We start from the raw sequence: 15,338 nt of genomic DNA on the forward strand, positions 1-15,338 counted from the left end.
GACTGAAAAACTACTGTCTGATAAGAAATTATGCCATTCATAATTCAAACTTATGTACCTCTGCCCTTGAATCTTTGTAGCTAGGAATCCTAAGCACCCCAACAGGATTTGAAGAGAAAGTTGTTTTGTTTCTAGGTACTTAAAGTGTAATACTAGAACAATCTGTCAGATGTATATCAATTATGGCTTAGAAATGATTTGAACCTTGCATAAAATTCTAGTATTTCTCTAGGTAAGCTATTGTCAGAATATACCTCTACATTCAAGAATATACCTCTACATTTCTTCTGACAACACATTCTCCTGCAACTGAAGCCTGTATTTAATTTCAGCAGAAATGGCACTGGAATCAGGCTCAGCAGTAGGCAATGTGCTAGGACAGTAGGGACACAAGGGAAGAGGCTGTGGAAGTGTATAGTTAAATGAGCTTTGTGAAGGTTGAAGGCAGAGCCTTGCAATCTCCTCCCAGACCATTAGGAGCTGGTTCTAACTGGAGTCACTAGTGCTGGCAGAGAGAGAACATTTCCATCTGATAGAGTAGCACTCTGAAAAGGAATCATCTGAAGTGAAGTAACCTTGTTGCTATCACTTTATATGCAAAATGACAAAGGAACAGAAAGACTTTATGGCCCTACTAGATTTGTACTATGTCCCTGATAGTAATTTTGTAAGCTTCCCTCAGTGAATGCTCACGAGCAATTGTTGTCTCACAGGCACAGCTGATAATAATGAGATGTCCTAAATTTAGAGTCAGAGGCTCTTTTGATTTCAGGGTGCATTCTGCTATTCTGATAAAATACAGAAATAGGCAAGGGAGCCAGTTCATTAAGAACAAATAAATAAACCTAAAACTGTGGTGAACTGTTCTTGAAAACTTAAACAAATGCTGTGTAGAACAATCGAGAGGAGGTAACTTCATAGTGTATAGTCCCTTCGGATTAAAAATCGTGATATTCTGTCCAGGCAGGAGCAGCTCCTCATTCTAAAGTTCAGAACTGTTTCATGAATTTGCATGTCATCCTTGCCCCATGCTCTTCTCCATATTGTTCCAATTTTAGTGTATGTGCTGCTGAAGCGAGCACCAAGGTTCAGAATTGTTAAATGCCACTTCCAGGAAGCGTAAGAGAGCCTCTTATTTGTTAGAAAATAACAAGTAAAAAAGCTTCTGTTTAAAAAGCAGAGAGTTTTATATTCCAAGTACCCAGATGTCCACCCGGATCACCAAAGTAGGATCCTGATGATTATTCGTGAATGAATGAAGAGGTTGTGGTGGGTAAGCTGGTGCTCCAGCAATATATTATTAACTTCTGTGTCCATCACCTCCTGTGCCCAGGACACTCACCCACCTTAGACTCCACAACACGGTGTGGCTCCCTAAACTGTGTAAATCACTGCTTTGCAGGGCAGCACAAACAAATCAGCAAACTCTTCTGCTTCCTCTATTGACAAATGCCATGCCGGGGCAGCTGGTGAGAATGTGAGCTGAGTCACCAGAAGAGCTCAATGAATCCCCTGCTCCTCTAAGCCTGCTCAGACATGTGCATTCATAGGCACTAATAGGGGGACTTCCCTGACTCCTTGCTTCTTTTTTTTTTTATTTAAGTAAAATAGATACGGGGTTTCACCATGTTGCCCACTGATCTTGAACTCCTGAGCTCAAAGCAATCCTCCCACTTCAGCCTCAAAAAGTGTCCGGTCATGCCTCCTCAATTCTTTTTTTTTTGAGACGGAGTCTCGCTCTGCCGCCCAGGCTGGAGTGCAGTGGCTGGATCTCAGCTCACTGCAAACTCCGCCTCCTGGGTTTACGCCATTCTCCTGCCTCAGCCTCCCGAGTAGCTGGGACTACAGGCGCCCGCCACCTCGCCCGGCTAGTTTTTTTTTTTTTTTTTTTGTATTTTTTAGTAGAGATGGGGTTTCACGGTGTTAGCCAGGATGGTCTCGATCTCCTGACCTCGTGATCCGCCCGTCTCGGCCGCCCAAAGTGCTGGGATTACAGGCTTGAGCCACCGCGCCCGGCCATGCCTCCTCAATTCTTTTTTTTTTTTTTTTGGTGAGACGGAGTCTCACTTTGTCGCCCAGGCTGGCGTGCGGTGGCCGGATCTCAGCTCACTGCAAGCTCTGCCTCCCGGGTTTATGCTATTCTCCTGCCTCAGCCTCCCGAGTAGCTGGGACTACAGGCGCCCACCACCTCGCCCGGCTAGTTTTTTTTTTGTATTTTTAGTAGAGACGGGGTTTCACCATATTAGCCAGGATGGTCTCGATCTCCTGACCTCGTGATCCGCCCGTCTCGGCCTCCCAAAGTGCTGGGATTACAGGCTTGAGCCACCGTGCCCGGCCACCTCCTCAGTTCTAAGCAGGTGTGTTGGGCTTCCCTCAAATTGAATTTAGAATTTCAGGAAGGGGGAAAGGAAGACAGCTATGTCCCAACACCCACCAAAAGACATCTGCAACCTAGAGGGTACTGGTGTTAGACATGGCTCCCACTAAGTGCACCTAGAAGGTGTCAACTCCAGCCTGGTCTTACTGGCTCAGTGATACCCTGTGTCAAGGTGAGAGGGCAAAAAATTAAGGCCAAGTCTACCTGCTACGTGGGAACATTTACCTTATGACTGACTCCTGCTGCAACAGCAATTCACACAGTCCACTGTTTTCATATGAAGCACCTAACCCTACAAACACTTCCTCCTCTGGGAACACCTGGAGCAAATGCTTCTGTGGAATTATGGCTATATTCTAAGCAACACTCACAAACAGTGTGGCTGGAGGCTCCAGACCAGGCCACCAAGTTTGCTCACCCTGCACACTGCTGGGTGCATGATCCAAAGCATCATTTGGTACCCTGCAAAACCCTATCACTGGTAGGTCCAACACTGGTACAAGCAAATTTAACAAGTTTCCACCCACATTTTACCATCTGGGTTGGGCCCTTAGTTGATGTTTTAGGTAATGGACCAAATGCTTTCTGAGTCTTCCAAAGGTCACATTCCCTCCATCCAGATTACTAGCTAAGAGTTCTTTTGCAGATGATGGCAATTAATATGGGAACATGTGATTTTCCTTTCATTCAGGTTTTCTTTAAAATAATCTTTCAACTTGCTAATTCACATTTTAAAGTGAAAATGAATATAGCTATTTCTGGAATCCATTTATATATTTCTATGTAAAAGAACTTCTAAGCTTCTGTTGACAGACAAACCAATATCTACAGCTGGGGGGTAGGCTAGGCTGTTCTTTAATGTCAGGCTTTTTTTTTTTTTTTTGAGACAGGGTCTCACTCTGTCGTTCAGGCTGAAGTGCAGTGGTGGGATCACCACTCACTGTAGCCTCAGTCTCCCCAGGCTCAGGTAATTCTCCCACCTCAGCCTCCTGAGTAGCTGGGACTACAGGCACATGCACCACACCTGGCTAATTTTTCCCTTTTTTTTTTTGAGACGGAGTCTTGTTGTCGCTCAGGCTGGAGTGTAGTGGTGCAATCTCGGCTCACTGCAACATCTGCCTCCCGGGTTCAAGTGATTCTTCTGCCTCAGCCTCTCGAGTAGCTGGGACTACAGGCGCCCCCCAACCACACCCAGCTACTTTTGTATTTTTAGTAGAGACAGGGTTTCACCATACTAGTCAGGCTGGTCTCGAACTCCTGATCTCAAGTGATCCGCCCACCTTGGCCTCCCAAAGTGCAGGGATTACAGGCATGAGCCACCATGCCCGGCCTAACACCTGGCTAATTTTTATAGAGATGGGGTCTCACCAGGTTGCCCAGGCTGGTCTTGAACTCCTGGGCTCAAGTGATCCACCTTCCTCACTCTCTGAAAGTGCTGGGATTACAGGCATGAGCCACTACACCCAGCATGTCATGCCTCTTAGGGAACTTACATACAGAAAATTATTTCAGTGAAAATTCATTGCCTCCCTGCTTTTTGTTCCTAAGGCAGACTGAGTGAAAGATTTCTGAAGAGTTCTACATTAGCAGCTCTGCAATCCCCTTAGAAAGGCTGCTTGAGGAGCCTGGAAGGAGATGGAACAATACTCTATACCCTGTGAGATAAGAATTGCACCAGAGGGAGAAATGCAACTCAGGGTCAAAAAGTGCTTTTATATGTTACTCTGAACTAGCAATTTGGGAAACTTCATTCACTGGTAAGAGGGCACAGCCTTTTAGGCAGTCTGGCTTTTCAAGGACATGTCAAATTAGTTGAGTGGTTATCAATAGAGTATGCCTCTTGTCCCTTGGTTTGCTAAGTCTGGCCTCCACCATGTGTCCTGTGCTGCTGCCAGCAGCCAGGTGCACAAGGGCACAAGTGCTGGGCCACCTGCTCAATGCACAGGACATGCCCTGCTGCTGACACCCTTGGGATTCTCAGGGAGGGGAGGCCTGGCCACAGTGGGCCACGGGTGCCTCCTGGAACAACTGGTTGAAAGAGGAAAAAGAGAATATGAAGATGTGATTAATGAGTGAATGAGGATGAAGTTCTTACCCGGTGGTGGGATGCCTGGGAGGCCAGGCACACCTGGCGGAAGATGGTGGGGTGGAGGCCCCCCAGGGTGAAGTGGCTGCATGCTGCCCATGCTAACAAGGCCATCAACTGGGCCCTGCAAAGGTGGAAGGCCTGGCGGATAGCCACCCATCATGCCTTGAAGGACACAACAAATTTCAGACATGCATCATTAACATGCAACATGAGCTAAGTAATAACAACTATCCCCCACATGCACTACCAATGAATAAAGCACCCTTAGTACTGCATGATATAACAGCAATTAGTGCAATTATTTTGTTGCAATAAAGAACAAAATAAAAAGTTACAAATATGAGACCCAACATTTTGGGATGAATTAGTACTTAGTACACTATTATTTGTAGTTATTTTCCCTGGGGTAAATATGCTGCACGTTTTCAGTTAAATAATAATAAAGAGTTCTAGTAACAGCCTTCCCAAGGTCATAATTATTGCAAGCTGTTCAAACAGTGTGACCAGTTCTGCTGACTGCAATTCTAACTGAACAGTATGAACCCCATCATTCCACTCTGCCCACACTCATATGCCTATCATGGGTACACATGAGGGGAAATAGGAATGGAGGGAAATGAGGCGCATAGTCCTGATCACAAAGCATGGTTCTCCAGCTTGGGGGCAGGAATTGTTTAAGACTTCTACATCTACTCCTCCTTTCTAGCCTTACCACTGCTGGTAAGAATGGATTGTGCTTGGGCTTGAGCTGGGGAACAGCTTCTAAGAACCATCACAGTAAATGATATTTCATTCTTTAGATCTAAAAATGTGATAAAGATAAAACCTAAACCCTCCCAAGCCAACCAAGCCCAGGTCACTCAGGAGCCTACACACAGACTTTACGGAGGAATGGCTGGAGAATCAGGCTCTGCTGATACCAGAAAATGCCAAATGCCATCAGTCTCCAAGCTCAAATGTCCTCATATAAACCTTAACAGGGAGCATTTTAATTTGAGGTACACAATTTCTGTGAACAGAGGCTTTTATTCCTTTATTTTCAAACCGTACCTACACATGACAAAATATTTTCCACTGGCTAGAGAAGAGTTTCAGCAAACAAGTATTTTTGGCAGAAGGAATAAATTTAAGAAAAAAATTCAAAATGTCAAGGACTCACCTATCAAAAGACCTTTAAAACCACATGGCATTTTTTTTAAAACAAGAAAAACAACTTGACTTTTCTGGGATTTGTAATGATCATAATGAACAAGAACACAAAGCTCCCCCGAAAAAGGAATCACCTTTGGTCACAGCTTCTTGCAAAGGGAGGGTTGAGGGACTGGTGCCAAACCTCATTTTTATAAAATACTCTTTGTAGAGGGACTCTGTCAAACAGAGGAAAACTTCAGATTCTGAGAATTTTACTCTTGGACTTTCCCTGAAGATTTCAAAGATATTTATTTATAAAAGTTTGGTCTTTTAAGGCTATGAAATTACTAAAAATTCTGAGATCAATTCACCCTGCTTCACTAGTCATACCTAAGCTGACTGACAAACTTAAAATTACTTAAACCAAATTACAAAAATTTGAATAATAATCTCTCTATAATAAGATTATGAGTTTTCATTTCTTTTTAAATGAAGAGTTCGGAGAGTAAAAACTACTTTTGAACAGACACCATCATCTTAATTAAACATGAAGAGATCCAATGCTACCAATCTTTTAACCACACCACCAGTTATAGCTTTTAGGGTTAAGTAGGTGGGAAATTTAAGGATGTTAAGAGGCTTTGCTTTCAATTACAAAAGCCCATCTGAACGCAGCCTTCACGGGCTGTGGTTGAAGAAATTATTAAGAACTGAAAGACATGACACTTGTCTTCATTAAACTGTACTTTGGCATTTATTATCCCAGTCACATGTGTTCAAATGAGCTTCAATGCTTGTAAGCAAAGCTGGTCTCAAGACAGCAACAAGGCTAATAAGTAAGACTCAGGCCCTAAGAAACCTGTAAAACCATGAAAAGTCACCCTCTTAGCTGCAGAGTTCCCCCTGAGGACCAAAGAGTGGTTACTGTAGAAAATGCTTGCTTTTCACTCCCAGGGCCCAGAAGTCTAGACAGCACACCCTAAATAATGGAGCAGGGGCTTTCTAGAGGGACCACCTTCCTCATCCATAGAGTTCTATAATGTTCTTCCCCAACAGGGAGCTAAAATGCTGCAGCTGCTGTTGTTTTTTTTTTTTTTTTAATTGTTTTTAGCTGTTTGTATTTATTTTGTTAATGTGTCCCTGGGTTTTGAAGTCAAGGGCACAGTGCCACAACGTCACACATCGAATAGAACAAAACAGGATGTCAATGAGGGAATTCTAACTTTCAAAGTCCCCATGTTCAAGGCCTGATTTCTAAAAACCTCTGGAACCCCATTAACCAAAATGGGCCATGGAATAGAGCAGGCGATTATGAGATTTGTTAGATCAACATCAGTTACACTGAAAGTACTGAAAGCCATGATTCAGATGTGCTTTGGCGAGTGCAACTGCTGAGTTCAGCGACAGTGCATTTGAGAAGTTGCCATCACAAAAGTTAGGAGCGACAATGGAAAAGTTGTCCTATGCTACTCCTCCTTAAAAAGCAAAAACGAAACAGCAAAAACAGCATTCCAACAAGCCTGCCTTGAACAACACTATCTTGGACTTCCTGTGAAAGAGGTCAGACTGCTTGCTTAAGAAGAAACACAGGTGGCTTGTACAGACCTCACCAGGATTGGAGAGATCTCAAAGAAGGGGCCCGAGAAGTGGTCTGCAGGCTTCTCATTGGAGACATGTCAGACAAAGATATTCAATTCAAGAAGAGTCAAATTTGCTATGGCTACCAGAACCAGAGACAACACACACAAGCAAACCACATTCATCATTTTCTTTTTCTTTTTCTTTTTTTTTTAAATATGTGACTGGGATACTAACAGAAAATGCAGTTTAATGTAATTAAATAGAAAAGCATTACAGAGTGGGCACAATGAATTGAATAAGGACTTTGTATTCTATTTAGCAGTCATGCACATTGGTGACCAAGAAAGGATTTACAATTCATTGTCAAAAAATCCTTTTAAATGGTCAGTCTTTTAAGGATGGCTGCAGCAGAACAAGGCAAACTGAATACTGGAATGAGACGGGAAAATCAACACCACCTAAAGACTGGTTTTGTGTTTTCTCTTGGGAGTCCCTCTAGAACAGAATTCAGGGTCTATTTTCATATTTTCTGCTATAGTGCTCTATCAAGAGCAGTCTGGGGTGGAGAACATCACCAGACCATGCCCATAGCCAGGGAAGAGCTGCTCCCTACCAATTACCAGGGCTGGGCCCAGGGCCCATTTCTGGGGCAGAAGGGAGGCATTGCCCATATGGGAAAGGCAATATAGGACAACACGGATGACTTCAAACTTTGAATCTGTCATGAGAAAAGGCAATAGACTGTGGCCTACTCCTTATTGGAGAAAAAAAAAATGAAGGAATTTCTTAAAGTGGAAAAAAATGGTCTTAGCTCCTGTTTTTACCTGCAACAGGTGTCAACTGCTGATTGAGCATCCCCATTGGTGTTGGTGGTGGCACCACCCCCATGAGAGCCCCCACAGGGGTGCCTGCTCGGGGAGAAGCACTCGGCTGCTGTTGCTGTGCTGCTCGCTCTCTCTCCTGCTGCTCAGCAACTTTAGCTGCCCGCTCTGTAAAGGCATTTCAGATTTTCAATTCTGTTTTTAACCCAGGAATTCAAAATACCATCCATTGCATTCAACAGGACTAGTAAAAACACAGGCAACAGTTCTGTCTCAATGGAAGGAACAGTAGATGACTAGTCTCAACACAGGAGGAGTCGGGCCGATTTCACTCGGTAACCTAGAGTCCAGCTTTCCTATCCCATCTTGAGAACTGGTCTGCAAAGATTTCAAGAATGTTAAGACTGCAACACACATTCAGAAAGCACAGGTTTTATGTAAACACGTCACCAGCATAACCACCATGGTTAATCTCACGAGGCACCCTGAAGATGAGAAGCGCTACCATTATTCTAGTATTAATAGCATTACAGATTATTTATAATTTCAACATGAAGCAATTCCATGGCCCATTATAATTTTTGGTACAATTGTTACTTACTATATATATTTCCTGATTCTTTGTACCCAATTTTACTTAGATTTGAGGACTCATGATGAGTGTCATGGGGTTTAGCAGCTGAAGAAAATTAACTCTGTAAGGGAAAAGTAGCTGACTGCCTCCTTCAGAAGGTTTTAGGGAAACAACTAATTTCTACATTCTAATGAAGCAAAGAAGTCATGTTTAATAAACCCCAAAGGAAAAAAATGCATTATACTTCAGGCTACAATCATCAGAAGCAGAGAATTATATATACGCGTATGTAGCAATGGACAATGTACTGAAAGAACCAGGTTTCCTGAAGCTGAGCACTTCAATACTGACCATAAACCACCCTAAGTCAATGAAAATTCCAGAGCCCCTCTTATTTCATTCAAAATGCAAAAAGAGCATTTGCTGTGGCAGTTCTGGGCCGTAGAATACGTCCTGCTACCTCCCCACTCCCGGCCCTGAGCTACTCTGTTTGCATCTCCAGAGCCGGGAGCTCCAATGATCATGTTTCCAGTCTTTTTGGGAGCTAGCAAACTGAACCCCTAATGAAGAACTCCTGAAATGTTGTATTTCCAAAGCTCCCACCATACAGGGTTTCTTGTCTCACCATTCATAAATAGAAGATCCCCCCACTCATCGCATAGGCAAATGGAGGCTGGGAGACAGGCAGTCACTTGTCCAAGGATATAGAGAGAACCAGCAACCTATGGCCCTAACTCCTGATATCACACTCCAACTGCCACACATAAACCCTCCAACATGGAACTCAACACCACTGATTTGAGGAGGGGGAAAATAGCTCAAGGTCATATAGCTTTACAGAGAATCAAGAAGCTACAGCTCCAGTCCTCCTTTAAGAATATGAAAGTCAAGCAATCAAAGGCCTCTTGGCTGTAACAGAGTTGCCTGCATAGCCTTATCATCACTAAGACTGTCCTAGTTTACAGACCCTTTGTACAACGAGTATGAGAGAAGAAGGCCATTTGAACAAACTATTTACTTGAGATAGCAGTAAAAAAAAAAAAAAAAAAAAATCGACCTAGAGTCCCACTTCAAATTCTAGTATTTTCATTATACAAGTGACACAGTAAAGTGGGAAAGCAAAAAAATGAAATGGAAAAAAAAAAAAATAATAAGGCCTATGGATTGAATATTGGACTGGCTACCCAAACTCCAAACTTTGGGTTTTGAATTCAACGAGAGAAAACATCAAAAGTTCAGATTTTATGTCTCAGGTAGATGCTGCTGAGTCATGTAACTCCCCCCTCACTAGGTTCTCACTCACTTTCAGACTCCTCTTTGAATTTGGAAGAATGTTCCAGACACCATCACCTCTCCCTGTCTTCAGTCCTACTCCAGTGTTTTTACCTTCACAGTATCTTCAGGTATCTCTCTCCTGCTCACACTCTAAATAACCAGCCACCCAGCACTGGCTTCATTTGCCTTGCTGCTGCTGCTGCTGTGTTGCTCATTCAGCAATATCCATGTGAGTTTAATTTCCAACACTCCTCCAGCTCAGTGGTATAGTAGGTCTTAACTTTCAATTAGGTCAGAAATATCAAAGCTCCACAAAGTTCTAGGTTCTTATGGAACTGACTAGCGTTTTTCAAAGAATATTCTGCAAAATATTAGTTCTTTAGGATATTCATAGGTACTACATAAATACCTAGTCAAATTTCAGAAAACGCCAGATAATATAAAACAGGTTATTTACCGGCGGTCTTAAAGTCTTTAATATGGGAATATGCGTGTTGTATGAAAGGAGTGAAGGTGAGCACTCCCCTTGATAAGGATAGAAGAGGGCCTCGGGCCTGACAACACACATACAGGAATATGCACCATAAGTTTCCACAAGAGAGAGTTTGGAATGCTTCTCAAACTGGTTTTGCCACAGAATGTTTTCTGGCTAAACATCTTGCAGGATTAGGATTCTCTGCAGAAGATTCTTGGAGAAGCCTGTCAGATAATTTCATAGTAATCAATCAATTATAATAAATGATTTTTTTTTAAAGAAGTTTCTTTGGAGACTTCGTAAATTTTAATAAAAGGGGCAACCTAAATAATTAATATATGTTTGTCAGAAAATAACAGAACTGTACCACCTAAGAAGAGTAATGGTTGACCATTGTAGAGAGGAGCTCTAAACTGGCAAAATGAACCAATATATAAAATTCCAGATGGAAAAAGTACAGCTCAAAGGGCAATAGTACTGCCTAATCTAATGTTTACTACTAATTTCTTTACTAAATCCATGTCTGATATTAAAAACAAAAACAAAAACCCAACAACAAAAAACAAAAAGTCTCAAGTATTTGTCTCTAAATGGCTAAGAACCACCAAATTCTTGAATGACAGCTCATTGCCCAAAGTGATTTAATTAGAATAAAAGGAAAATAAAGGCAGTTGAGCTTTACAAAAAAGACCCAAATACCTTAGACGTAGCTATGAATACAGACACAGTATAGGCCAGGACTGACCTAGGAAACCAAGCACTTTGGCAAAGACTCAGCCTGAAGTTTAAATATATGGCTTACCAAGAGCTGTAACAGAAGATCACTGATTTTAAGAGGCCCTTTGCAGATGAATTTTAATTAAAATTATATTTAACATCATTGTGCAATCATTCCCTAGCTCAACATGTGTGCTTACAGGGCTCAATGAAAGAAAAAAATCATGCAATTTTTAGTAGCAAAATATTTTGGAGAAATTTGCAGGGGAAAATACAACACCAGGATCAGAGGCCAAGTCAGGGGCAGTGCTCTGCTCAGTCAGGACAAGGCTGGCATCTAAAATGGCTGGGTGCCATTTAGAACAGTCCCCAAAATAAAGTTCATGTGCAAGTGATAAGAACGAGAGTAAAACCTGTCTGCACGCGTGCATTCCTGAAACACCCCCTTGCTTTGAAAGACAGTTGTGCCTAGGCTCTATTTACCTTCATATTCTGCTTTCTTGGCTGTCTCAAGATTTCTCCATTCTGTCCCCACAAGGCGGCTGAGCTCCCCGAAAGAGTAGTCTGGGTGTTGGGCCTTAATCACAGCCCTCATCTCACTGCTGAACAGGATGTAGCCACTCATGTTGATTTTCCGTTTGGAGCCTTCCTTCTTTGCACTGCCTTTGGCAGACTTTGGGGTAGACTGTAAGACAGAAAGGTCTTATGGTGCATCAAAACACTACATTTGGTTAATTGCTCAAAATCTCAGAAGCCAGCTGGCTCACGTCTGTAATCCCAGCCCTTTGTGAGGCTGAGGCGGGCGGATCACGAGGTCAAGAGATCGAGACCATCCTGGCTAACACAGTGAAACCCCGTGTCTACTAAAAAAAAATACAAAAAGTTAGCCGGGCGTGGTGGCAGGTGCCTGTAGTCCCAGCTACTCAGGAGGCTGAGGCAGGAGAATGGCGTGAACCGGGGAGGCGGAGCTTGCAGTGAGCTGAGACCGTGCCACTGTACTTAAATTTCAGAAGCCAGGAACATGTGATTCAACAGTTACTGCTTTATTGACATGTTTGGTTCACAGCTGGCTATTTTCTTGATCAAAACACACCTCTTCCTTACCTATTACCATATAAGAAATAAATGAAAGTTTCGCTGAATTCCATGGCTGCAATCTGTAATGGTGACCTCACAATTAAGTCTTGAGAAAATTCTTTTTTTTTTTTTTTTTGATATAGGGTCTTGCTCTGTCACCACGCTGGAGTACAGTGGTGCAGTCATAGCTCACTGAAGCCTTGATCTACCAGGCTCAAGTGATTCTCCTGCCTCAGCCTGCTGAGTAGCTGGGACTACAGGTGTGCATCACCATGCCTGACTAATTTTTTTTTTTTTTTGAGACGGAGTCTCGCTCTGTCGCCCAGACTGGAGTGCAGTGGCCGGATCTCAGCTCACTGCAAGCTCCGTCTCCCGGGTTTACGCCATTCTCCTGCCTCAGCCTCCCGAGTAGCTGGGACTACAGGCACCCGCCACCTTGCCTGGCTAGTTTTTTTGTATTTTTTAGTAGAGACGGGGTTTCACCATGTTAGCCAGGACGGTCTCGATCTCCTGACCTCATGATCCACCTTTCTTGGCCTCCCAAAGTGCTGGGATTACAGGCTTGAGCCACCGCGCCCAGCCTACTAATTTTAAAAATTTTTAGTAGAGATGAGATTTCACTATGTTGCCCAAGCTGGTCTTGAACTCCTGAGCTCAAATGATCCTCCTGCCTTGGCCTCCCAAAGTGCTGGGATTATAGACATGAGCCACCATGCCTGGCCAAGTCTTGTAAAAATTCTGAATGAGAAAAAAATAAACCAACAGAGATCACCTCAACCAAAAGATAAGGTCCTACATAAGGAGAGATTAAAAAGACATGGGTAATAAAAGCTAAAGACAAACAGGGTGATGTTGCTCCTTATTGCTTTTCTTCAGCACAAGGAAGAGTCTTCTAACTAAGCCTGCCATTAAAATAGCTACGAAATTTTAAAGATATTAATTTTAAATTAATGGTATTAATATAATTATTAATGGGATAATGACATAATTTTTGTCAATTAAATGAGTAAATCATGGCACTGACAAATTAAAAACTGTTCCTTCCTGTAGAATTCTAAGTTAAAGTTCACATATGGAGGGGCTGGATGTCACTTTACTTTGGTTTTGAGTCTGCTGCAAACCAAAGGTGGTAATAAGACAAGTAACAGGAACTTGTCACCTTCACCTGTGGGGGTGTGTAGGGCATGAGGTCCAGCTCACTGGCCAGGGGGGTCTGAAGTTGAGGTAGAGAAGGAGGTTCAATGACCTCACTATCTTCTTCACCCATCTCTTCAATATCATCATCTCCACCTTCTAACTCGGCAAATTTAGCTTCTAGCAACTGGATCTTCTTTTCCAACAAAGGTGATGGCTCCTTCTGAGGAACAATTGGTTTTCTGAAAAAAGTGACATAAAAAACCTAAAATCACCTAATGCCCCTCCAGAATGAGCCGGAAAGCAGTGTTCCACCTTAACAACTACAAGTGACTTCTTGCAATCTGCAATATATGCTCTAAAGTCAGCATGGAAAGACTTTAAATGTGTGTTTATGAAATTACTTCTACTTAGAGATGTTTGTTTTTAAATAATTATACTGAATATCCACAAAAGCATTGTGTCCAAAGTTGGGATCTAGTTGCCTATATATAGCAAAAAGAGTTTTCATAATCTGTGGAACTGAGAAATCTCCTAACAGACAGGATATAAACCAGAACTAAGTGTTTCTGCCTCATTCCACAATTACTGGAGTCTACGCCAAGGGCACTATTAGAGCAGCTACCAGGTCCCAGCAGATTATGAAGTCTTTCCTTTAATCTTTAACTGAATAAAGATTTTCTATTTGAAATATTTACTACTCTAGTTTAAGATCTAATAAAAAATTAAAAACACTAGACTACACTATATTGGTATTAGTTAATGGAAGTGCTCTTTTTTCCTTAGTTTTTCAAGCTTTACCTGAAGTAGTAAATTTCATCATCTACCACTTTAGCAGAGAGTGAAAACCTCTTCAATCCTTTGAATTTCTTCATCTGCTTGTCACTCTCATTGTAGCGGCTCTCACAAAGCAGAATGTCATTTTCTGGTATTTCAGTTGGCCTGCAGGAGAGGAAGTCCTTGAATGACAACACAGCACACTTTCCTGAAAGAGAAAATTAGGAAGAAATTAAAGGAGTAAACTGTGGTCATAGTTAATAATTGTTTTATTATTTTTGGATGAATACATTCATATAATTAAAAATTTAAAAGATATGAAAGGCATGGTGGCTTACACCTGTAATCCCAGCACTTTGAGAGGCTGAGGTGGGCAGATCTCTTGAGCTCAGGAGTTTGAGACCAGCCTGGGCAACATAGTGAGACCCCCAACTTCTACAAAAAATCGAAAAAATTAGCTGGGTGTGGTGGTGCATGCCTGTAGTCCCAGCTACTTGGGAGGCTGAGGTGGGAATCATCTGAGTCAGGGAAGTCTGAGTGTGAGGCTACCGTGAGCTGTGATTGCACTACTGCACTCCAGCCTGGGTGATAGAGTGAGACCCTATGTCAAGAAAGAAAGAAAAAAAAAGACATAAAACGATATGTATTGGCATAAGGATAGAATATACAGGTCAACAGAATAGAACTGAAAGTGTAGAAATAAACCAATATAATAGGGCTTTTATGGGCAAGTGATTTTTAATAAGGGTTCCAAGACAATTCAATGGGGGAAAGAATACTCTTTTCAACAGATGGTACGGTAACAGGACAAGTAGATTTCCACTTCTGCACATGAATGCAGTTGAATTCCTACCTCCTATCATATATAAAAATTAATTTGGCCAGGTGCAGTGGCTCATGCCTGTAATCCCAGTACTTTGGAGAAGTTCAGGCAGGCGAATCAAGAGATCAAGAGATCGAGACCATCCTGGCCAACATGATGAAACCCCTGTCTCTACTAAAAATACAAAAATTAGCTGGGCGTGGTGGCGTGCACCTGTAGTCCCAGCTACTCAGGAGGCTGAGGCAGGAAAATCGCTTGAACCTGGGAGGCGCAGGTTGCAGAGAGCTAAGATGACGCCACTGCACTCAAGCCTGAGCGAAGGAGCGAGACTCCGTTTAAAAAAAAAAAAAAATTAATTCAAAATGGGCTGGGTGCAGTGGCTCACGTCTGTAATCCCAGCCCTTTGGGAAGCCAAGGCGGGTGGATCACCTGAGGTCAGGAGTTCAAGACCAGCCTGACCAACATGATGAAACTTCGTCTCTACTAA

At 42.5% G+C, this 15,338-nt stretch overlaps 1 protein-coding gene and 2 pseudogenes across 50 annotated transcripts in view; 1 reads left to right on the forward strand and 2 right to left on the reverse strand.

Annotated features, from left to right (window-relative positions):
* Positions 1 to 15,338, reverse strand: part of PBRM1 (polybromo 1) — a 150,135-nt gene that overhangs the window by 5,544 nt on the left and 129,253 nt on the right. For 16 of the 50 annotated variants that reach the window (XM_077993048.1, XM_077993042.1, XM_077993039.1 and 13 more), the window contains 4 exons: positions 14,053 to 14,236; positions 13,283 to 13,493; positions 11,524 to 11,725; positions 4,473 to 4,628 (listed from right to left, as the gene is read on the reverse strand). In XM_077993048.1, the coding sequence (XP_077849174.1) occupies positions 4,473 to 4,628; positions 11,524 to 11,725; positions 13,283 to 13,493; positions 14,053 to 14,236 (753 nt within the window). Of the gene's footprint in view, positions 1 to 4,472; positions 4,629 to 8,002; positions 8,168 to 11,523; positions 11,726 to 13,282; positions 13,494 to 14,052; positions 14,237 to 15,338 lie in introns of all 50 variants that reach the window. The other 34 variants (XM_077993018.1, XM_015130740.3, XM_077993028.1 and 31 more) reach the window with 3 other exon arrangements.
* LOC114676546 (U6 spliceosomal RNA) lies at positions 985 to 1,082 on the reverse strand (annotated as a pseudogene).
* LOC114676607 (U6atac minor spliceosomal RNA) lies at positions 10,340 to 10,478 on the forward strand (annotated as a pseudogene).

The sequence above is a fragment of the Macaca mulatta genome, chromosome 2 (assembly GCF_049350105.2).
Source record: "Macaca mulatta isolate MMU2019108-1 chromosome 2, T2T-MMU8v2.0, whole genome shotgun sequence".
Classification (NCBI taxonomy): Eukaryota; Metazoa; Chordata; class Mammalia; order Primates; family Cercopithecidae; genus Macaca; species Macaca mulatta.